The 26,091-nt window shown below is 37.0% G+C and overlaps 1 protein-coding gene across 28 annotated transcripts in view; it reads right to left on the reverse strand.

Annotated features, from left to right (window-relative positions):
- LOC104610075 (uncharacterized) overlaps positions 1-20,156 on the reverse strand; it is a 76,164-nt gene extending 56,008 nt beyond the window's left edge. For 2 of the 28 annotated variants that reach the window (XM_088895018.1, XM_088895029.1), the window contains exons 1-5: positions 20,016-20,153; positions 19,744-19,851; positions 14,389-14,457; positions 10,166-10,267; positions 9,070-9,139 (exon numbers count right to left, since the gene is read on the reverse strand). In XM_088895018.1, coding sequence (XP_088751144.1) covers positions 9,070-9,139; positions 10,166-10,267; positions 14,389-14,457; positions 19,744-19,761 — 259 coding nt within the window. In that variant the 5' untranslated portion in view covers positions 19,762-19,851; positions 20,016-20,153. The other 26 variants (XM_088895025.1, XM_088895034.1, XM_088895021.1 and 23 more) reach the window with 24 other exon arrangements.
- Positions 20,157-26,091: the final 5,935 nt, after the last annotated feature.

A 26,091-nucleotide genomic window follows, 5' to 3' on the forward strand; every position in this document is an offset into this window, starting at 1 on the left:
AAAGAAACTGCCCCACTCTCACTGCTCTCCCCCTGAAGAAAAGGACTCAAACCCCCACTCTCATTACTCTCCCCCTGAGGAGAAACCCGAGGATAATAGGGTGTCTCCTCAAAGAAAGTGACATCCATGGAGACAAACTTCCTCCCTGAGACAGGATAATAGCAGCAATAACCCTTTTGAGTTTGTGCATAACCAAGGAAAATGCATTTGGAGGCCTTGGGTTCGAACTTGGAGTGATGGGGTCCGAGAAGCTGAACAAAGCAGGTACAACCGAATGTTTTAAGGGGAATAAAAAACAACTCCTCACTTGGGTATAGAAGGGAAAAAGGAGATCTCATATCAAAGACCCGGGAAGGAACCCGATTAATAAGATATAATGTCGTAAGGATAGCATCACCCAAAAGCAAATAGGGACATTGGAGGTAAACATAAGACTTCTAGCCACCTCCAATACGTGCCTATTCTTCCTTTCTGCAACTCCATTCTGCTGAGGTGTATGAGGGCAAGAGCTCTGGTGTATAACCCCATGATTAAGAAGGTAAGATGCCAATGGTTTAGCAAAGTAATCCTTTGTGTTATCGGATCGAAGAACTTTGATCTTGGCATCAAATTGGGTTAGGATCATTTGGTAAAAGTTTTGGGTCAGGGTAGGAACCTCATCTCGTGAACACATGAGATAAACCCAAGAAAAACGGGTATGGTCATCAACAAATAACAAGAAATATCTGTACCCTCCCATGGAAGGGATGTGATAAGGCCCCCAAACATCAGTATGCACAATATCAAAAGAATTATTACTCCTTTTATTACTCAATAAATAAGACTTTCTACAATGTTTAGCAAACTCACAACTTTCACATTGCAACTGAGACAACTCAATAGACTCAAATAAAGCAGGAAACAGACTCTTTAGAGACCGAAAGGACAAATGACCCAATCGGTTATGCCAAAGCATAACCGAACTCACATTCTGAGAAACAAAAGCCATCTTCTCTACTGACTCTTCCTGACGAGACCTCTCCCCGAGCAGCTAGATCCCATTCGTCTCACGGCCAGTCCCAATCACCTTCTTCGTCTCCAAGTCCTGAAAAACACATCGATCAGGGAAGAAGGTTACTGAGCAGTTCATATGCTTGGTAATACTACTGACTGAAAGAATATTAGTATCAAGCTTAGGAACGTGCAAAACAGATGACAGGAAGATAGTATCTGATAACTTGATGTCACCCTTCCCAGAAATAGGGACCAGGGAGCCATCAGCAATAGATACTTTATCCCTACCCGAAGACAAATGGTAAGTGGTAAACAGTGAAGGCAAGCTAGTCATGTGGTCGGATGCACCTGAATCTATCACCCAACAAGGTTCAGTAGTACCTGGAGCTGAGGCATGGTAGGCTGAAGCTCGAGTACCTGAATGTGCGAAGGCAGATGTGGCAGAAGCTGATGGTGACTGCGGTGGCTGAGCTAAACTTCCAACTTCCTTTTCTGACGGTATTAGGGCAGCCCGAACTGCAGCTAAGGTCTCTAAAGGTGTTCCTCTTGTACCAGATGAGGATGTTGAATCAATGTTCACGGCCACATGAGCATTGCCCTTCTTGCTTCTCAACTTTGCCGGAACCAAGTGAGGATGCAGTTTCCAACATGTTTCTTTTGTATGTTTGGGTTTCTTACAATGTTCACATACCACATCCCTTTTGCCTTCCTTCCTCCTGTCCTTCTCTGAATCACCCCCTGATTTGGGTTTGACAGCTACAAAGGCTGGTGTGAGAGGCTGAGGTTGCATCTTAACTTTCCTTCTGGTCTCTTCACTATGTACTAAGAAGTATGCCTGAGAGAGAGTCACACTGTCTCTAGTCAAAATCTGTTGCCGCACAACATCATACTCTGAATTTAGGCCCGCTAGAAACTCAAACACCCGATTTGTCTCGACCTGCTTTCTATATATCTGTGCATCTTTGGGACTCTCCCACTCAAGAGTCTCTAAGTGATCAATCTCACGCCACAGAGACTGCAAGGTAGAGAAGTATACCGAAATCGGTTTCTCTCCTTGTTTAAGGTTTTTCACTTCACATTTCAATTCATATGCTCTAACAACATTAAGGGGTTGGGAATAAGTTTCTTTCATAACATCCCATATCTCCTTAGTTGTCTTTGCCCACAAGTAATTTCGGCTATTATGAGGCTACATAGAATTACACAACCATGTCATAACCAAGTAGTTTTCTTGGATCCATTTGGTATACGTAGGGTCTCCCTTGGGGGCTTCTTTCATATCTCCCAAGAGGTACCCTAATTTACCTCTTCCCCCAATAGCCATCACAGCTGATTGGGCCCATTCCAAATAGTTTGATCCATCAAACTTTACGGTTGTAATCTGACCACCTGTCTCAGAAACACTACCATAACTGTTGTTCCCAAAACTGCCTTCTGCCTGATTTTTAAACTCCATCTCGATCAAGTCTCAAAAGCAGCACTTGGACTACCAATCACAATCAAAACAGTGTAGGACCAATCTGCATTAACAGTGTATGTGCACAAAATAGGTAAAAATCTGATCAGAAACCAACTAGCAAACACAACAGCAGCAGTCCATACAGTTCTCACCCCTTAAGAGAGTTCGAAAACCCCAAAAGGATCTGAAAAATCAGCTTAGAAGCAGGTCTGATATGCTTGGCAGAATTAGGGTTTTAATCAATCCTTAAAGAAAACATTTCAAATGCACATTCCAATCAATACCGTACAGATAGACTTGCAGTAGGGTTAATATGAAACCCTAAAAGCTGATCAATGCTAACAAAACTTGAGGACAACTTCAGGTAAATCGCAAGGTTCAGTCTAACATTAGGGCTTGCCGCAAGCTTATTAGGGTTTGCTGCAAGATCACTTTCAAACCCTAGATTAGGAGAAAAGAACCCTAAGGCAGTTCGGCCCAACAGTAGGGTTTGCTGTAAAACCCTAGAGAATAGAAGGGAGAAAACCCTAGAATGGTTCAGCCGCCCTTTCCAGATAGGTCCAACCTATCCTCTCTGATAGTACTTCTCTTAGAAAATAGATAACTTACAAGAAAAAATTGTTCGCCGCCTTCCAAGGTTACCTGAACCCTAGTCTTCTTTGATTCTTCCTGATCACCAACACTCTGCAACTGTGACAAGTCTTCAACAGCTGCTAAACCCTCTGGCGATCTCCAAGAATCAGTCCACAAACTCCACTTTCTCAACTTCCAGCCCTAGGGGATTCTCATGTGGTCGGCTGGACTAGACACACATGAGAAACCCTAACCTTGCTCTGATACCAAGTAGATGTTGAAGACTGCTATCAGCCTTGAACCCTAATAGATTTCAGGTTCGAAAAAGGAGAAAAAGGTATAGAGGAGAAAGGAGAAAGAGTAGAGAGAGAACAGTAGAACACAAGAATTGAAAGGAATGACAGAATCTGAATGTTCTGCCGCCACCACTTCTATTTAGTATTTATAGGTTATGCTAGTTACATGAAAGGACAAATCTGCCCTTGGTATTTACATAACACAAAACAATATAAAACTGAAATATAAATAACAACTGGAATAACAGATTGACCATCAGCTAACCCTAGGATGACTAGGGCACATTCTACCCTACGGACAGAGTGGGACCACATTTGTGGGGCCACATCAGTGTTCTCTACACTCACAACACCTTGGAAGGCAATCTCTGACATTCTCCCTAAATTCCTTAGTCTTGTAAGGTATGATTCTTGTTTTGGAAACTCCATTCTTTTTTGGGAAAATACATGGGTGAGCACTCAACCCCTAAAAGACCATTTCCCTTCTCTCTATTCCATCTCCCTCTTTAAAAAGAAACCCATTTCTTGGATCCTTTCCCCCCGGTTTGCCCTTTGGCTTTAAACTGGGATTTCGGGTTTCGAAGAGGGTTAAGGGATGAAGAACTTCATTGTGTTTCTGAGCTATTGTTGCTTCTAGAGTCAGTGTGTTTGGACCCCACTAACCCGAATAAAAGAGTTTGGGCCCTAACCCTTCCTTTCAGGTTTTCCCTGATAAAGAGGTTTGGTCAAGGCCAATACCTCCCAAAATAGCAGTGTTCTGTTGGGAAGCCTATTATGGTAAGATCAATACTGTGGAAAACTTGCAAAAGAAGAAACCTTTTATGTGTTTGTCCCCAAATTGGTGATTTATGTGTAAGTGAAGGGTGAGGGCTATAACCATTTGCTGATATCGTGCTCATTTGCTGCCAATATTTGGAACTGGGTTGCTACATTATTTGGGTGCAGGTGGAACTTGCCCTCTGAAGTAAGTTGTTCACTCCAGCTGCTCTTGGGAGATTGACAAAAAGAGGGAAGCTAATGTGGAAATGTATCAGAGCCGCTGCTTTGTGGATTTTATGGGAAGAGAGAAATGCTAGAATATTTCAAGAAGAAGAAAGAAGTCTTGCTGAAAGCAAGGAATGCATATTGACAAGGGCAATCTCAGGGTTGAAATCTTCACATTTGTTGGCTGACTTCTCCTTTGATGACTTAAGGAGAAACTGGGAAGCAGTGGCTTCTACATTATCCACTAAGAACAAATCATAAGTGGAATGGAAACCCCCACCGGATGGAGTGGTAAAATTGAATTTTGATGGCAGCTGCCAAGGTAACCCAGGGCCATCCAGAATTGGTGGGATTCTGAGAGACAAAGACAGCAATATGTTGTCTCTTTTTTCAGGACCAGTTGGTGAAGGCGATTCTATAAGGGCAGAGCTAATAGCAACAATATAAGGTATACAGATGGCTAGTCAAATTGGAGTGAACAATTTGTTAGTAGAAGGGGATTCCAAAGTAGTAGTGGGCTGGCTGAATAGCTCATATACAGTTTGCTAGGGCTATAGGGGTATGTTAAAGAAAGTTAAATGGATGACAAGAAATATGACTGTCAGATTTCAGTGGGTCAGCAGATCAGCAAATGCAATGGCTGATTCTCTAGCCAAACAAGGGGTGTCAAGGGGAGATCTGTTTTTGGCTACTTTGTAATTTGTGTTTCAGGCTTGGGCTTGTTTAGTGTATATGATTCAGTCCTCGGAGGAGGTAACATCTCGTGCCACTTCCTAGGCTGATTGTATTCTCTTATCTGAATTAATAAAACTCCTCTCATTTATCAAAAAAAAAAAAACATCAACACTTTCCAACTGGAAAACTAACGGAAGGGAGGTATTTGCAGATTTATACCTTTTTTTAAAACATAGGGGAGGCTTTTGTTAGTATGAAAACCCAGGGAAGGTTTATATGATTGTCGGAAAACCCAGGGGAGGTTTTATAGTTCACTCTTTTTCACTGGTAGCCTGAAAAAGTCTTTTAGCTTGATTCCTTTCTCATAAGAGGTTAGAGAAATTTTGGCAAAAACAAGAAGAGGGATCCACAGCCTCTGACAAGGCCATCTACCTCAGCCACTCCTAGGACATGCCTAGACATGTAGGATGATGCAACCAGTAGATAAAAACTCACTCATGTGAGGGACATTTCAAATCTCCTTTTCTTTGGTTTTCAGTCAGTTTTATAGTTTCTGTCTGTTTTATTAATTGGATTGACTTCTCTAGATCCAAACATTTGTTTTTGCTTCTTAAAGTGTCAATAGGTTAGAATAGTGTTATAAAAGATGTTTTCCAGTTGTCTTAATATGTTGGATGCCTAAGAAAAAAATCTTTCATTGAAATTGTAGGTTACTCACTTTTCTTCCATCCTATTTTTCTTGATAAATATTTTTCCAGCCTATTTTTCAAGGATCAATATTTGTCTATTTTGCATGATTTTGGTGTTAAGATAGGTAAATAAGTTACATCCATGCAATGAAACCAACATCTTATAAATTGACTAATCGAGTATGTATACTTGGGCGTGGCCATGAAGAGAATGGAATATACTTGCCGGATACACCTGACGAGAGTCTTGTACCACCTCATGCAATGACTTTGGAGCATTTGAGCAGAACTTTTTATTAGTTGATCTCAATTCTCAAGTTTGAATAACTAATCAAGCTTTCCTTGAGATTCGAACCCAATTAGAATCGAACTCAAACCAAGCCTAAACAAACTCAAGCCCAAACTATTTGAGTAGAGCTCAATTTAATTGTCGCCCTAACTAACAAGAGGGATCCGCTTGCAACCAAAAAGAGAGCAAAACCATTCCCAAATACAGTGAACAAAGGAGCAAGGGATTAAGAGGTAGTAAGCATTCTCACCATTCAATTTACACAATAAGCACCAATCAGGAGATAAGCACCAATTTGGTCTTTTCTTTTGCAGAAAGTCACATGTATTGGTGCAACCATGGTAAACTTCCCAACAAAAAGCATTGATGTCTTGGAGGGGATAGGGACACTCCAAACTTCTTTCACAGAAAAGGAAAGAGAAGAAGAAGCCACAAGAGAGGAAAAAAACGATCTACAAGTAAACAACCCAGAAGGATTGAGAAACCAAACCCAACTATCACTAATAGATGCATCAAAGACTAAGTTATCCAAATTATCATACAGGCAAGAGACTAAAGTCATCTCAGACTCTCTAAGATTCCTTACCAACCCCAAGTTCCAGCTCAACCTAGTAAGAGAGAGAGAGAGAGAGAGAGATCCAATGAAGTCAGACACATGTTTTTCTTTAAAGCTTGAGAGAGCAACAAAGAGGGAAACACATCTTTCATAGGAAGCTCCCCTGCCCCAAAAACTAAGGGAGAATACCATGTACTACTTTTCATGGTGTAGCAAGATTAGCTCTGTGTAGAATACTAGCATCCCAACCATTCCTTGAGAGCCCAAATACTTGATACCACTTTATGCCACAACCTTCCATTCTCCTAGGGGAAATGCCACAGCCACTTGCCTAATAGAACCAAGTTTTTCAAGCTGGTGTTTCCTAAACCCAAACTACCCTCCTTCCTTTTAACCACCTCCCATCTCACCAAATGATCCTTTTTCCTATCTCTTAGCTCCCAAAGAAAATCCCTCATCAATTTCTCCACTCTTTTAACAACTACTTGAGGCATCCTAAAGACAAACATAAAATAAACAATGAGGTTAGCCAGCGTAGATCTTAGCAAAGTAATCCTCCCAGCCAAAGAGATATAGTTCCTTTTCCACCCTGCCTGTCTTATCTCTATTCTCTCTACCACCAAATTCAAAAAACTAGTCGATCTCGGGTTACCCCCTACAGGTAGTCCAAAATATTTTAACAGCCAATAGCCTCTCTTGCACCCAAAGTCTCACCTATAAAGGTCAATTCCTCTACTTCCAAATTTATACCAACTACCATGCTCTTGTTCCTATTGACTTCTAAATTAAACATTCTTTCAAAAAGGCTCGCCACTAATTTCAAATTTTCAACCCCAACTCTATTCTCCCCATCACAAAAATCAATATTGATCCCAAATTTCATATTTTCAAATTTATTCATGTTTCACTTTGACACTTAATGTTGATCTTAAGTGGAGAGAGAGAGAGAGAGAGATTATTTATCCCTAGAATACATCACCCTACACTATAGGTTCATAACATTCATATGAAACTCATGCAACAACCCAAAATAGCCATTTCTCCTAATTTAGGGCATAAGACTAACCTAAACGGGTAAACTTGTGAGAGCAGCCATATGGTTGATACTGAAGTGCTCAAATAGTTAAGAATTGATTATACAATCACAAACCATCCACAGGGACACTTTACCTACCCTAGAAACATCCCCAAGCATTTTTTTATCAATAACAGAATAGCTTTCATTAAAACATAAGAAGAGCTACAACAAGATGGGGGGAGATAAACTCTCTTAACACCCCACCAAATGAAAAACAAAACAAATTACACAAGAGACCTAAATAAAGCATCCCCATTTACCCCTTGCCTAGCTAACCCATCCGCAAAGGAATTTGCACTTCTTTTGACCAAATTCAGCTTGACTTCAATATCCCTAGTCAGCCATTTAAATTTCCTTTTTCATTGCTGTAATGCCAAAAGCCAGCTGCCTCTACCTTCAGCCAGCCCACCAGCATTTTCTAAATCCAGAACTCCTAAGAATTCCACCTTTCCCATACATCATTGCCGTTTCTCTGACATTTCACCAGAATCTCTCTCTTTCATCTGGTTGGCTACTCAAACCTTGTACTGACATTCATTCTTGGTGATTGGAGCAATCTAAATCCAGAAATCTTAAAGATCTTGAACAATTAAGCAGTTCAGATCTTGGATATCAGTTCCAACAGAAGTTACAGCAGAGTGTAAATCTGATTATGATTGCACCATTGAAAACATGCCAGCTAAGAAAATAGGGGCCCATTTGGCAAGTCTTTTTGGGAAGATCTTCTGGTAGCTCTCAAAGTCAAAAGACGCATTGAGCTTTTGCATGAAGATCTGAGCAGCCTGAAGCTAGTTTGACAGATACATGTCTTTCTGTGTGTCTTTCCGCATGAGAATAAAGTGCAAAAGATGCGAAAAACTTCATTTGGAGCTTCTGGAAATCAGCCCAAAATGGGCTTCTCACGTCTTTTCAGCGCTCCGGCTTTTGGCGGCTAGACCTTCTGCGAACCAAACAGGAATAGACCGAAAATCAGTTTGCACGGCTTGTAAACAGCCGAAATACCGCTCGGAAAGACACGCCAAACGAGCCCTAGATCTAGACACAACTTTCAACTGAAAAATCCATCGTCTTGAATGTCTGGATTTGTGAATAATATTGAATAAGCCATGATTAGTATCCCCTACTTTTAGCAAATTAGCACAGTGACAGACTGATTTTCCATACAATTCAGAAAATTAGAAACTCATGATTCCTACTACCTAATTCCTAATTTCCGACAGTCCAAGTACAGACAATAATTTCATCAAATTAGAAAAAAAAATAAAGAACATTTAGAGAAATTAGAGTTTTTTAATGTAAAAATATATCCTTCCTATATCTAAAATATAAAGTCCCAGTAAGAGGAAACAAAATTTTTATAACATAAGGATGGATACCACCTAGAAGAAAATAGAAATTTTCTAAGCAGATAACCTAGAGAAAACATATCATAAATGTGTATGGATATCATGAATAAAAAATGAGTAGAACTACTTACTATCATCTGGATAGTCATAAAATTCCAGCATATACCCAGTCTGCCTTTTCCTTGTGCCGATTTCCTTTATCTGATGAAAACCAGAAAAGAAACTGAGGTTAACAAAGCTCATAATTGGTTTTTTACCTCTCAAGTTAAAAAGCAAAGAAACAAACTTAAAATAGGACAAAAAATGGAAAGAAAGACGAAAATTCAAACTATAAATAATGAAATCATTGAAACCTCAAAAAGGAAATAAAATAATGCATGAACATGGGCACTGTCTAAAGAATATAAGATAGATGAGTAAGTGTGGCATCCAAAAACAATATATAGATCCATGAATTTTCATATATGTCCAAAAACAAATCCTAAAAGTATTTATACATTTAGATATATATAAACAGTATCCTAAATTGTCGTCTCAAGATCATGCTTCTTGTTTTTAACAAAAGAAATAGCTTTGATTGAGGGATAGCAAGACAGGGTTTGTTAGCCAACCCCAAAGAGTTGGCAAAAGGCATTGTTAAGTTGAAATAACACCACTGCATTTGTCCCAAGATTGTATGAACAAATATCATCACATTTTGTTAGACAAGTTTCAAACTGAAACCAGGTGATATATGTTGTAAACATTAAGATGGTCACATATAAAAGGCTCATGTGGTATTGACCTCCTCAGTGGAACTATGTGGGTGGAAATGTATTTTTAGGTTATCTCAGAAAAAATAAAAAGTGGTAGGCTCAACTTTGACAAAGGTCCTAGTATAGAAGTGAACATTTTGATGTTGGGATGGGGCACAAACATGACTGAAACCAACTCAGAAATTTCTTACAGAACTTTTCCTCTTTTAGAAGAAAAAAGGACTTGCAATATTATCATATCGAAACAACATATGCAAAAATATGAATTTTAGCATGCTTTGGCCCCAGTTTTAGACCCATTTACATTATATACCCAAAAGAAAGCAAAATGATTACATTAATAACAGCCAAAAGTTTTAGCATATTTTAAATTTGCATCAACCACTGGCCAGTTTGAAATATGGCACAAGTGCATCAACCACAATTACAAGAAAATTAAATCTACAATAGTCCTCAGATCTTGGAAAACTACCTTACATCTAAACCACGCACCACGAAAACCTTTAATAAAAGACTTTGACTCAGCCAGTTGGCCAACTTTAAAAGGTAATCGATGATTCACATCCATGGTGATCTGCATAGTTGTGCAAAACGGGAACAAATTAAGAAACAATTTCAAAATCAAAAAACATAACAAACCAACCAGGGAAGACATACTGAGAAACAGAAATAGGAAACAAATGGAAGTGAATAAGCAGATCAGCAATAAACCTTTGGCAAAACAAGAGAGGGACAGAAAGATTTTTTAAAGAAAATAATAAGGATGATAGAATATTATAACTGGATTTCTTGTTTCCATTGATGGTTCAACAAAGGATGTTGAAAGAGTCCCCTTTGGCTCAACTTTGTTTGATTATTCCTGATATTGTAACAGAGGATGTTTAGGTTGTTACATTTTAATTTGTTTGGGGGAAAACACAATGAAAAACATAAATATGAAACAATGGAAGTAAATAAACATATAAGCAAAAAGTTTTTGTCAGATTGGATAGAAATAAGTAGAATGATATTTGAAGAAATTAAGTATATGTATGGATATAAAAAAAAAAAATTGAAAATTAATATACTCCACCAGAGTGATTTTGAATCACATGTTTGTCTAGCCGAAACGTGTTATTTTACATATATAGCTTCTCACTGCATGAAACGTGTTGATAGTTGAAGTGTAATACGATACTTTACCTATTCTCAAAAATTAATGAACTTAAAACTTAACCCACATGCAATTCACTCTTGCTTGTTCATAAGCAATTTATCTACTTTTCAGATGCAATTTCCCAATCCCTATCAACCCCTTGCCTAGTTAATGAATCTACTAGCCCATGTGTCTCCCTTGGGACACATTGAAAAGCTTTTGTTATTCCCCTTAGAAATACAGGATGCAGGAATTAGAAATACATCACTGCAATCTTATGGTAAAACCATATCCAAATAACAGGGATTAGAAATACAGGATGTGGGGCATTATGGAGGAAAGGAATTTTGGTTGGTTGTTTGAGTTGGTGTTAGAAGCTAGTCAAGTGGTTAGGATTACATTGCCTCTTGTGTAAGAGGGAGAATTATGGTTAATGCAGTTTGAGTTGTTTTGTTTATTTGAACCTTTTATGCTATCAGTTGTTCACAGAGACATTTTGTTCTTATTAGGCGGTGGATCATTTCCTTGAGGTGGTTTGATAGGCAATACTTCATGGGGTTTGTTTAATGAGGAGATTTGAAGAGTGGAGATGCTTGTTGTTTTGGCACTCTATTTTTCTTCTGTGGCTTTTAATCACCAACCCTTGCATTCTCTTTTGCCTTTCAATATATTTTTTTTCTTTGACTAGTTGTATATTGTAAGCTTCAGCGAGAATCAATTAAATAGCAGAAAATAGATGTTAGAACCTATAGGAAGGAGAAAAAATAGAAGAAAGATGAGAGAAATTGAATGGGAGGCAAAAAACTGTTCAGCCACCCCAAACATTTTATTATATAATTGCCATCAGCTACAAATAGTTTGACCGAAACACCCCTACCGCCCTAATTAGGTGTGGCCCCAAACAGAATAAGAACTAATAAAACATAGCATGACTCAGGCCCATTTAGACTAAAGGCCCAAACACTCCCCCTCATGTTGGGTGTAGATGTTAATCATACCCAAATTGCTTACATCATTCTCCAACTTGTTCTTTGCAACTCCCTTCATAAACACATCAGCAAGCTGTAAATGAGAGACAATATAAATGCAACTTTCTCCCTAATAAAATGTCTATTCACTTCTATGTGCTTAGTCCGATCATGTTGTAGTAGATTATGGGCTATGTTAAAGGCGGCTTGATTTTTTTTATCAGTGTTAAAGGCGGCTTGGTTGTCACAATAAAGTCTTAACAGCTCTTCTACCTTTCTGCCATATTGTCCAAGTAATGAATGTATCCAAGGCAGCTCAGAAACACCATGAGCTCTAAACTCTACTGCACTGGACCGCACCACCATTAACTACTACTTTCCAAGACATAATGTCATCAAAGGTATAGAAACCAGAAGTCGACCTCCTATGTCATATCATCTAATGAACTAGCCCAATTAGAGTGTCAATAGGTTAAACCCCCAACTTTCATGTCTCTTTTGCTAAATCTAAAACATATTTCCGCTGGGAAATAAAGATGCCATGCTTCGACACTCGATTCATATTAAGTAGCACAAACTTCCCAAATCTGTTATCTCAAACTCCTTTCATAGGAACTCCTTCAAATGATCAATATCGGCTGCTCATTTCTAGTCACCACAATGTCATCAACATAAACAATCGAAGCAATTAACAAATGGGTGGAATTTGGCACTATAGTGGTCTGCCTGAAAGACAGCAGATAGCACTGTAAGGGAGGTCAGGGAAGGCTGAGAGAAGTAACAGAGAAAATTTCATATCTTAAATCTATGGTCTTGCGGGGAGGGAGTCTCTGGAAGTTGAAGAAAGCACTCATAGGGCCTCATGAAGACTCGGGAGGCAAAAGGTGTGGATCCCCTCGGGGGATCCCTGTTTATAGATTTTTGAGGAGGCTTTCTCTTTCTGGAAATTTCTTTTTGAGTTTGTTACAAAGTTGTTCAATTCACACCATCTAGACCAATTGGGGTTTCACCACGTGTCCATGCAATTACCTCAGTACTTGCCCCCCCCCCTTCCCAACATGTGCATGTGAGAATGTGAGTTGTTACAACCCTTCCTAAGTCCTTAATGGGAGTGTGGTGAGGGTTGAGTGCCATGGAATTAAATGTCAATTCATGCATATGTGATGGACGTGCTAGGTGAGTGTTCCATCAAGGGGTTTAATGTGATAATTTGAAGTGATGTGTGTAATTCTCATCGCATCTTAATCTACAATTTGCAATTGATTGCATTTGTGTTGTTGTGCCATTGTCCTATCGCACTGTTGGCGATATGTGATGACTAATTGCATGGTCTCACACACCTTTTCTCCTAATGAAAAGTGCATGGTCAAACTAGGACTGTGAGCAGTCAAACTTTAACATTTTTTTAAAGAAAAGGTAAAGTATCATTGTACTAAATATAAACGAAAAACGTACAGCAAGATGATGCACTTAGGAAACAAGAAAAATTGTTCCCTCTAAACTTGATCCCCACCCTGCTTTACAAAAAGCTTATCATGTACAGAAAAGGATTCAAAACCCACACCCCTAAACGCCTGTGACCAGACAACCAGGAAAACATCTTCCCCACACAATTTTCTGAAAAATGGAATCAGCAGAGCTTGTCTTGCTTCTAAAAAATGGTCAAACTAACCTATGACCAGTCAAACTTTGACATTGCACCCCTAAACCTGTCAAACCAAACCCTTGCCAACTGATTCAGTCCATATAATGATTTCTTCAACCTACACACCTTGCTACTTTTGTCATAATCAAAGAAACCAGGAGGAAGAGTTGATATAAACTCCTTCCTAGAAGCCACCATTCAAAAGTGTTCTTTACATCAAGTTTGAACAATGTCCAAGAGTATGAGGCCACTAACGAGAGTAGAACTAACAGCATTCATCTTTGCTAATAGAGAGAATGTCCCTAGGTAATCTATTCCATACACCTAGGTATATCCATTTGCAACCAACCTTGCCTTGTACCTCTCAATAATACCATTAGCCTTGTATTTAACTATAAACACCCACTAGCATCCCACAAGAGTCTTCCCTTTTGGAAAGGCTACAATCCCCTAAGTTTGGTTTTTTAAAAAAGTATTCATCATCTCCACCTGCATAGCATCCCTCCACTCAGGTTTTAAAAGTGCTTTGTGGACATTTCTGGGAGCAGAGACAAAGGAAATAGATGCAAGGAAAGACCAGTACTTGGGAGAAGGTAAATGGTAAGACAAGTACTGAGAGATAAAATGAGCAATAGATGTACAATGCTTACCCTTGTAAAGAGCAATTGATAGGTTGAGAACTTGAGATCATCAATAATGGGAATAGGAGGTTCAGCAGTAATGGACACAAACCCCCCTAAGTAGAAGTACGAGAAAGATAAGTAATCTTAAAAAAAAAAAAAAAAGTAACATCAATGGACAGAAACCAATCTCTAGTAGTAGGACCATAACAGCATTTATCCCTTCTAACTTTGTGCATGTCCAAAAAAAATACACCTTTTTAACTTTGCATTAAATTTGGCTCTATAGAATCCAAGTATATGAAGATAGCAAATACACCCAAATACCTTCAAGGGAACATGAAACATGTCATCATTTGGATATATGAGGCTAAAAGGAGCTTTAGATCCCAAAACCTGAGAAAGCATCTTGTTAGCCAAGTAAATAGGAGTCAATATAGCATCCCTACAAAACTTTGTTGAACATTACTAGCGATCAGAAAATTTCTAGCTACTTCTAGTAAATGTTGGTTTTTTTTTTTCTTTCAACTACTCCATTTTGTTGAGGAGTATGTACGCAACTGCTTTAATGAACCACACCATGCTCCAATAAGAGGCTAGGGTTTTCTCAAAGTATTACTTAGCATTATTAGATCTAAAAATCTTAATCTTCATCCCAAACCAAGGATCAACTAAAAAAACTAGCAAATCAATTTAACACCTCATCAAGGGAACGCATCAAGTATACTCAAGAGAAATGAGAATAATCATCAATAAATAATATAAAATACTTGTAACCAACCATAGAATGAATAGAGTAAGGTCTCCGCACATACATATGCACAAAATCAAAAAAAAAAAAAAGAATTGCTTCTTTTATTACTAGGATAAATGAACTTCTACAACATCTTGCTAACTAGCATGCAACACATTCCAAACTTGATGCTTGGACTTACTTAAACAACTGAGGAAACAACAATTACAAATAAGTAAAAGACAAATGACCCATACACTTATGCCATAACATGATCGCATACTATGACTCCAACTACTACTATCATCATGATGACCTTGTAAAAAAACTCCAACATTGAGAAGGACGATTTCATTCATCTTATGGCCACTCCCAATCGTCCTCTTGGATACCAAATCCTAAGAAATACATCAATCAAGAAAAAAGGTCAGTGAACAATTCAAATTCTTCGTTAAACTATTAACAAAAAGGTCACTACTTAGTTTAGGACCATGAAGGGTCTCTTTTCAAAAAGGAACATGAATGGTAGAGGATAGAATAATACCATCTAATAATCTAAGATTCCCTTTACCAATGTTGGGAGAGAGGGAGCCATCAACTATAGACACTTTGTCCCTTCTAGAGAAAAGACTATGAGATGAGAAAAATTATGAGATAATGATCATATGATAAGACGACCCTAAGTCAACCATCCAGGAATTACTTCCATTACCTTTCATATAGACATGATTTGTAATGACTCTAGTACTTGTATACGAAAGGGTAGTGGCTCCTCCAACTAATTAATGTATCTGCTATATCTCTCAACCTCTGCTTTAGTTGCTTCAAGAGTCTCCAAGGATGACTGACAAAGGAAGTGTTCCAATTTCCAAAAGTATTAATAGTATTCATCTACAACAACTACGCTACCACTCTCATTCTTATTTTTGAGACGAACTAGAATCAAATGAGGATGAAGTTTCTAACAAGTATCTTTTGTATGCTTTATTTTCTTCCAATGTTCACATACCAAGTCTTTTCTTGTCATCCTTCTTACAATGTTCACATACCATGGGATCTCATCATCACACTCCTACTCCCCTTATTGCATACCAGGTAATAAGCCCCTACCAAAGTCACATCCTTAAGTTGACAATAGTCCAACAGCCCTACCTACTAAGATCAATCTCCAACCCAGCCCTAAACAAGGCTTCCCAATAGCACCAGATAGAACTAATCCTTCTACGAGTTGAAAAAAGAAATAGATCAATCCCCTTTTCCTCTCTAATTCTTCATATTTTCAAAGCAAATCTCCAATATCACAGCACGGGCAATAGAAAACCCTCAAAAGCTCCAAGAATCAGGCCAGCAAAGCATAGCCAATCAACCCTTCTATACTCTGATGCAGCTGCCCGATCCTAAGGCTACATGAGAACTCTCAAAAAAATATTTAAAAATAAAAATAAACAAAAAGCTCTAACACCAAGTTGCAGATTAAAATTAAGTGAGAATCAATAAATCAACAGAAAATAGGTGTTTGAACCTGTAGAAAGAAGGAATAAGAAGAAAGAGAAGAAATAGAAGAAAGAGAAGAAAGATGGAAGAAATTGAATGGGAGTCAAAAAAAAAAAAAAAACTGTCCAGCCACTATCAATTACAATAATTTGACCAAAACACTGCCACCTAATTAGGTGTGGTCCCAAACAGAATAAGAACTACTAAAACATGGCATGACTGAGGCCCATTAAGACTAAAGGCCCAATAACAAAACAAAATAAATAAAAAAGAATGTTCAGAAACATAAAGCCCAACTGACCTAGTCCATAAACATAATCGCTGTACAAACAGCCCACAAACTCAACAGCTATCAAACCTGTAGCCAGCTTTTATAGATAAGATGTTCTAGCACTTAAGGCTGTAGTCAGGCATATTCAGATTAGGCACATCCAATTATTAAAAGCATAAATGCAAAACCAATCCAGAAAGTTAGTCTCAAAAAATCTTCTTAGGCAAATGGCTTTGAAGACTCCCCTTAGATTCAGAAAACTATGGCACTTGGCCATCAAAAGCATCCATTGTCTACTGGATAACAATTGGGATGCAGAAGTACATGCGCGAACAACACTATCTCCACCTTGGAAAGCAATATCATCTGTCTTGCCCTCTTTCCTCCCTTTCATGCATAATGATGTAGTAGAAGTTCAGGACTGTTATCAGTCTTGAACCCTAATAGGATTTCAGGATCGAAAATAAGAAGAAAGGTAAGAGGAAAGAAGAGGAAGAGGGAGGAGAAGCAGTAGAACACAAGAGTTGAAAGGAGGAGCAGAAGCTTAATGTTCTGCCGCCGCCACTTTAATTAAGATTTATAGGTTATGCTCATTACATGGAAAGGACATATCTGCCCTTAGTCTTTACATAACAAATAGAGCAAAAAATAAGACAAATAAATAACAACTGAAACAACTAAATGACCAATAGCTAACCCTAGGCAGACTAGAACATCTTCTACCCTACGAACACAGTGGGACCGTAGCTGTGGGGCCCACATCAGTGTTCTCTACAGATGTCATTTCAAGTAACAGGTCAGAGTTTGCAAAGAGCTTTGGGGGAGACAAATACCCATGAATTTCAAGTTTGGTGCTCCATATCAGAAAACAAACAATCCCCATTTCCCTTTGTGTCTCTTCTCCAAATGGATTAGCCTAAATTTTGGGCCTTAGAAGAGGCTTAATGGATCATAAGAGACCTCTTCAATCTCCTCTTTACTTTAAGCTTTTAGTAGGACTTGTCTCAGAAAACTCAGGATAGGATGGTAGAATTTGGACATTGAAGCCTAATGGAGTCTTCTTTGGCGCATCCTTTTCCAAAGCCCTAATAAAAAGCCCATCTCTTCATCCTTCATGTCCTTACATCTCCTTTTGAAAAGGTCCTACTCCACAGAAAGTTAGAGATCTTTGTTGGGAGATCTACCATGACACAACACCCTTGAGAATCTCTAAAGGAAAAGGCCCTATAATATATACATATGTATATAACAGTAAATTGCATCCATTAATATATAGAAACCGCAAAGATTACAAAGCTTAGGCTAGCTCAGGCCATCAGCTACCTAGACCCATTGATTACAATACATATAAAGAGAGAATGGGCATCTATAACCCTCCCCAGCCATTTCTTTACAGATGAGACCAAAACAACTGATCTCTATTAACCTCCTATCCGGCTAATGAATCAGCCATGTTATTAGCTGATCTTGGAACACATTGAACCTTTACTTGAACGTTTCTAGTCAACCATTTTCACTTGTTGATCACATTTCTATATGTACAAAGAACCTTCTCCTTGTTCAACGGCCAAGTAATTACCACCTAAGAATCCCTGTCTGTAATCAACCTGTTCAGCTGCATTTCATTTTCCTCATGTACTTCTCACATCACCACCAACAACTCAGCCCAACTAGAATTTATCTCCTTGTGTTTGCACTTTATGTATAGCAAGTGACAGAAATAACTGTTATCTACTAATCTCCTAGGGAGAGACTCAGATTTTACAATTACAATGGGTCTTCACCAAAGTTCAATACGTGGTCCTTATTTATTTGCTCTAATCATAAATGAATTGAATAAAAATATTCAAAAGGCAGTCCCCTGGTCATGTTGTTAGCTGATGACGTCATTTTAATTGATGAAACAAATGAAAGATTAAGTCATTAAACGCAAAAATAAGCTTATAGACAAATTCTTTAGGAACAAGAGGTTTTAAAATAAGTAGAACTAAAACAAAATATATGATACATAAATTTAATAATAACAGTAATGCAAATCAGGGTAATTGTACCACTGCTAATATGCTGAAGAGGATTAGGAGAGTTAAGAGAGTTTAGCTCTCCTCTTTGATCTCTTCTTCTGTACTATGCTTTATTCATTAATGAAATTTGCAGTTATTGATCAAAAAATATGCAAATCAAGGTTAGGATTGGTGACCAAGAGATAACTCAATATGACATTTTTAGTACCTCGGTTCAATAATTCGTAAAAAGGGAAAGATTGAGGAGGATATCACCCATATAATTAGAATAGAATGGGCAAAATGGAAGGGTGCATTCAGAATAAAAGAAAATTCTATAAAACAGTTGTAAGGCCAGCTATGTTGTATGGAGCAAAGTGTTAAAGCACGAGAAACAACACATCCTAAATGGTGTGGCAAAAAAGTGTATGCTGAAATGGATGACTAGAAGAACCAGAAAGGATATAAATAAAAATTGGCGTTAACCGAAAAAACCTAGGAATAACTCCAATAGGTGACAAAATGAAAGAAAGTAGACCAAGTTGGTATGGTCACGTGCATAAAAGACCATTAACAACACCTGTAAGAAGAAGTAGCTTGCTGCAAGTAGAATGGGCTAAAAGGGCTGAGGTAGACAAAAGGGCATGGGTTGAAGCAGAAAGAAATTATTGAAGTGCCAATAAGCAATTGATATGGCATTAAACAGAACGAAATAGAGAAACAAGATTCATGCAATCCACCCCATAAAATTGGGATAAGGTTTGGGTGGTGATGATGATGATCAGGAAATGTTTGGTTGCGAGTGGCCCCTCCATCGGATCTCCCTTTTTCAAACACTCTTTTTTTTTCCTATAAAATAGGGAAAATTGTGTGTACAATAAGATGTCAAATATTCTGCCAACAAAATTAAATACATTTAAATCCCCGAGATTAATAATGATGATGATGCTATTAATAATAATAAATCCTCGATTAAATTTTTAATTTCGATCGAGTTATCAACCTTCTGGCATTATTTTGGGAACAGGAAAAATAAATATGCATCACGAGCTTCGGAAAGATCCTTACATGACTAATTAAGTTGAACAGATTTTTTTTGATAATTAACAGAAACGTTAACGCAGAAATAATTAAATTACAACATTATATTTCCAAATAATGTTTTACTCTCTATTCAATATTACCTCATAGCTTGATTGCATAGGTCCCTCTTCAAGACCAGTGATTGTTCATCTGAAAACCCATTGGAGATGCAATCCTAAAACCCTAGATTTTCTCATGTACATAGATACCTACGTGAATAACTGAAAAAACATAAATTACAGAACGACAGACGGAGAAAGAGAGGGTGATGTATACAGAGAGGCGGGGGTGAGAGGGAGACAGACGAAGAGTAGTAAAGAAAGATTCTAGACTTCGCTGGTAAGAATGAAAGAGAGGATACTGAGTATGAAACCTGTTGAATATGGCGCCAAGCAAGTAATCGATTGACTGTTTTTTTCTGTTCGACGAAATGACACTCCTTGGATTTTCCTCGTTCGCTTTTTGGTTCGGTTGAGTCGGTGACGACCCTCATTCCTCACGAAGGAGAATGCTTCTGCCATCTGATGGGAATATAGTAAAGGCATGTTCTGTCATGGTGTATCTAGAGGTGTAAAGTGGGCCGGGCCGGGACGGCCCACGGGCGGCCCGGGCAAAGCGCGGGCCATGCCATGCTGGCCCGTGGGCTGCCACGGGCCGTGCCACCCTCCTCAGTGAAAATTTTGGGAGTCAGCTCGGCATGGCCCACGGCCCAAGGCATGCGGGCCCGTGTTATGCCATGGTCCGGGCTGGCCCGTGGGTCAAGCCTTGGCCCAAGTTGGGCCATGGATCGAGCTAAAGCTATTTTTGCCATTTTATTTAAAAAAAATAGGAAAAAAAACTTAAAATTTGACGACTCGTGCCGCCCTCAGTGAAAATTTTGGGGGTTGTGCGGGCCCATTCCGTGCCACGGACTGGGTTGGCCCGTGGGCCAAGCCTTGGCCCAAGTCAGGCCAAAGCTTTTTTTGCCTATTTATTTAAAAAATTGAAAAAAAAACTTAAAATTTTAATTTTATATAATTTTTGATGTATACAATTGCTTATATATACCATAATTAAATAAATTAGTATAATAAAATTAAAACAATTGTTTATTTTATTAATATATTATATACTATATATTATTATATAATTATATATAAATATGTAAAATATATAAATATTATGTATAAATATAAAATATATATAAATAGTATATATGGGTCGTGCCGGCATGCGAGCCACGAGCAGCATGGCCCATGTCGTGCCGGCCCATGGACTTCAAACCCCAGGCCCAACACGGCACAAACCATCGTGTCAGGCCTGGCACGGCCTATGGGCTGTCATGCCGGACCGTTCCAAAGTCGGCCCGAACTATGGATGGCACGGCCCGATTTACACCTCTATCCCACCTTCTTTGTAGTTTGCAATATTGAAGAATCTTCCTGACGCCAAATCGCCAATAGCCAATGATGCCGCTCAATGTCCAAAGTCCAAACACACGATGGGCAATGCTAACCCACACACACACACACATATATATATATATATATATACTTTGCTCTAGTCTGAATCAGGTAAGCATAACATTATAAGCAGGTTCAATGAGCACTTACAACATTTTTTGACACGTGTTTCTTAAAATACCCCCAACCTAACTTTAAAATGATTAAAAACCACTCTTGATAATTGTCAATATACTTTTCAAGTGCTAATTTAACATGCTTACTATATTGTGCCTAGTAGATCTCGAGTTGTTGTTCTCATTTCATTTATTTTACCTAGGCGCATATTCCTTATGCTCTTTTCTTTAAGCTATCATCTTTACCCAAGCACATGTTCCTGTTCACGATGGTACTTTTATCCAAATTGTCCTCTCTACTCCTTGCCTACACATCACATATCCTTTTCAATCATCCTCCTCTCTCAAGCCATTGTCCTCCTCACATCTTAATCATTGCCGCTGCCATTGCTAACCGTCCTCACCTCTCAAGTCTCCACTATCAAGTCATCGTCCTCCTCGTGTCTCAATTGTTCATGTTTTGATTGTTTTTCATTTTTGCCATCTACCCAATAAAGATGGTTAGTTTATTTTGGTTGCTTTTCATACTTGCCCTCTGCTCATGAAAGATTTTTAGTCGGTTTTGGTTGCTTTTCATGTTTATCATCTGCTTAGGAAAGATTTTTAGTCTATTTAAATAGTACAAAATATGTTGGAGAATGTCACAGAGTTGTCATTCTTTGTCATGATCAACAGCGGGAAAATACTACGTCATCCCCGAATAAGAGGTGATCGGTATTCAAGAAAGATGGGTGTGTGGTCGGTGGTTGTTGTTCTCAAGTCACCGTTCTCCTCATGTCTCAATTGTTTCATGTTTTGGTTGTTTTTTATGTTTTCCCTCTGCTCAAGAATTATGGGTGTGTGGTTGGTGGTCGTTGTTTGGTTGTGGTTGGGTGTGCTTCTCTGGTTCTAACATTTGTTACAAAGATGTTTATGTGCTTGAATGGTGGTTGCCTAACTCCATTTTTTAGTGCAGTTGTTTTTCGACGCGTCTCTCCTATCCAATACGCTACTAAACTTTTTGCTTTTTTTTTCACCTGTTTTCTTAATATCGAATATCAAGTAAGCAGGTGATCGCAATCATTGTTCAGTATAGTGAGGATGATGTCGTTTCTCCTTCAAGTGACGAATGTTTAGCGTAATCAATGATTATGTTGGTTTTGGATTGATTTGTTTGAATGAATTGACTACCTACAATGGATTGTCTACAATGGAGGTTGTATAATTGATGTCTAATTCAACTCATATTACTTTTTTCTTGGTATCTTTGTCTTTTTTGTCTAATTCAACTCATATTATGAATGCTTTGTCTTGTGCAGTGTTATTTGGCTTCACTGGTTTTTCATTTTTTTTTATACTTTGCATTTAATTTTGTCAACTCCTTTTTTGAATATTCTCATTGTCACATGTTAGTTTGATTTTTTTTGTCTTTTTTTATTTGAACAAAGTACTTGATAATTAATGTTGTTGCATTGATTATAGAGCATTATCGGCCAAAGTATATCAATTTGGTTGGTCTTTTCTTATATTCAAAAAGACATTTTTACTTTTGGTGGGCTTTGGTGGGTTATATAATTAGGGCTTTGGATTTGGGTGCCTGGATATACATATCAAAACCTAACAACTATATTGTCCACAAACATGTATAAAGTTTCATCTTCATCTTGGATTTGTCTAGTTGTTATCTACTTAAATATCCAACATTTTTTATTATGTTAAAGCAACTGTTCATATTATTTAATGTTTGTTGTCTCATTACTTGTTTGGTTTCTAATACCATTATGACATTTGTTGCATCTTATTTAATGTTTGTTATTGTTTAACTTGTTTAGTTCCATTGTTCCTTTAACACTAATGTACAATGTTACTATGTTTTTTTGTTTTTGCTCTTTTTTTTTCTTATTGTCTCTATATTGTGTTGAACATGTCCACCTAAATGCAGTGGGCATGGTATTTAAGGAGCTATGATTTCTGGTGCCCACGTTTTTTGTTCTCCTTGACCTTTTTTCTTAGGGTTGGGTTATGTAGTCTATTGTTTTTTCTGCCTCATTTACTTGATTAGAATATGGGACAGTGCCTTCTTAACGTCTAACTGTTGTGTTTAAATGGTTATCTTGTTTTGGCAATGTGCTTATTGTTTTTTCTATTTCATATTTCTATCTTAATATTTGTTAGGATTTACCAGTCATATTTGGGCAAATGGTTTTGCTTGTCTCCTTTTTATTATATGGAGTTTTTTTTTTTCCTTTTGCCATTTTATCTCATCCTTTTATGTTTTTCCCCCAAGTCAAAAAACAATACCTGAGCTCATAATGCTTAAGCTTGAACTAGTTTGTGATGCCAAACCATAACCATTCTACTAAGATCAGGTGAGCCTAACCAATCTTATTGTGGTATATTTTGAGTGTTTTTTATTTATTAAATAGATGCATTACTTGATTACTTGTCAATTGATATGAATGTCATCCATTTATTATATGCATAATTTAATTATTACCCAAAATGAGGTAATAATCCAATTATTCCTACAATGTTAATTAAATAATATTAAACTATTACAATAAAGGTATTTTTGTATACTAACCTTGGTCAGTTGTGCATATGAGTTCCTATAAAAGATTGGTTGCAATTAAATTTAAATTTGTGATATCCACCATGCAATTTAATAAAATTTTTTTGTTGTTAGGACACAAAAAAGGTATGATGCCATTATTAGCGAATCAAGGGATATTATGAAATAGCACATGTGGTTAGACTAACTTGTATGTTATAAAACATACAACTTTAGGATTACACCATAAAAAAATAAAAAATAAAAAATGAAATGCAATTAGTTAGTTTCTATAATATTAATGTTGATGAGATGATATTTTAGGTGTAAGAAATCATATGAGAAGATATTTTGAGGTTACAATATGGTTATTGTGAAGTATTCGTGAAATAAAATATGGTTCTTGTGAATTTGGTTCCTTTTTCTTTTGGATGCTTCATCTTTTATTCAAGATACCTCCATTTTTAGTAGTATGTTAGTTATAAACATTATGTATGGTTATGCTAAAGCTCTCATCGAAATTGTGTTCCTAATCCAACATATTCTTTGGAATTATGTTCAAGCTTAAGAAGTAATTTTTTGTTCATAAAGAACGAGTAAAACAAAATGTGCTTATATTGGATTTAATATTATCAAATAGAGGAAAGAATCCAAATGAGTTTATTTAAGAGTTTGCCTCTCACTTATCAATTCTCAGAGACTTCCCCCTTCTTTAATCCATACTTGTCAACAATCAGCTCCTCCACTAGCCAACCCACTCCCAAACAATAAAGAAAAATAATAAGCCAGGCAATTAGATATGATGCTTTTAATTAGAGTTATTCTGTCTCTTTTGGAAAACCAAGTCATTAAGCAATCCCTAAAACAATAATCAACTTCATGTTAGTAGTTAACTTAAAGGTTTTTCTTTTCTTTGGTGGGTTGTGTTTGTAGCAATTCTTTGGGCATGGACAAGGTTCTTTACATTTAGAAATGTCTTAATGATAGTGGTTCATGGGAAATTTAGAAAAATGGTATAATTTATAGGAGAGGTAAGATGGTATAGCTATTTACTATATCTTATGTTATGAGAATAATTTCCAGTGGCTCTGAGGCTTTTGCTTTGCTCATGGGTTTAGATCACACTATTCCAAGTTCTCTTAGCTACATCACACCCATATATCATGCAAAATATTATTTGAATAATTTTGACACCTACATCAAAATGCTCAAACGTACAAACTTTTTAAATGCCATCATATTTTGGGTAGGGGATATTATTGTAGTATATATATATAATGTTGCATTGATTTAATTAATGCAGTTCCTATATAGATAGTTCATATTCCATGGCACATGGCAACAAACACTGGTACGTTACTAGAATAAAGAGAAAAATATCTAGTGTTTTTATTTAACCAGTAAACAGTTTGTAGCATCTACAATTGACAATGTTAAGACCGCAAATCATATATAGTGACTTGGGTTTAACCTTTTGTAGATATCATCTACAAGACTTGTTAGTGTGGTTCAATAGGAGTGAAGGAAAACAGAGTTTAACGGAACAAATAGAAGTGTGATAAAACTCTCACTCATAAGTATGAAATATATTGTACCTGTGTGTGCTATATCTCTGTAAGTATTATTATTATTATTAAGATTTCTATTAAGAAGTTTTTTCCAATCATTATATGTTTTCTAAATAATATTTTTTAAGTATTGTTTATCTCCCTGCATAACATCTCTCTGCATATTTTTACTATTCATTTCATTATTCATTATTGTACCCATATTGGTATATTCCTGTTCACTTATTTATTCATTACTGTTCATATACCCTATTGGTATCAAAGCCATTGATTCCTAAACCTTTCAAATCTCAGTTCCTAAACCCTTTATGTTATATCAAATGGATAATTTCATGATATCAAAAATAAATAATACAAATTTAGAACTATAAGAAATACAAAAAAAATATAGAAAAACAAATAAATTTTGAAAAAAACTGGACATGTTTCTATTATTATACATTTGTCATATTAAAAAATAACTATGAGAAAATAGACGTAATTTTATTAATGATGAACATCAAATATACAACTTACAACGGATGGGAAATTAAACCATCTTCCTATGTAGGGAGTGGGTTAGTGGTTCAATCTTTCAGGTCAAATAGGTTAACCCATGATGTATAATTAAAAAAATATATTTTTTTAAATAAAATAGTACAAAAATATGAAACAATTTTGGGCACATCTATAATATTATATACTAATAATATATACAAAAACAAGTATGATAAATAATAATTATTTTATCAATGATATAAATGAAATGAAAATTTTAAAACTAGTTTGAAAATGAAACCATTTCCATATCTAG

The sequence above is a fragment of the Nelumbo nucifera genome, chromosome 1 (genome assembly GCF_055504915.1).
Source record: "Nelumbo nucifera cultivar China Antique chromosome 1, China Antique-T2T, whole genome shotgun sequence".
Lineage (NCBI taxonomy): Eukaryota > Viridiplantae > Streptophyta > Magnoliopsida > Proteales > Nelumbonaceae > Nelumbo > Nelumbo nucifera.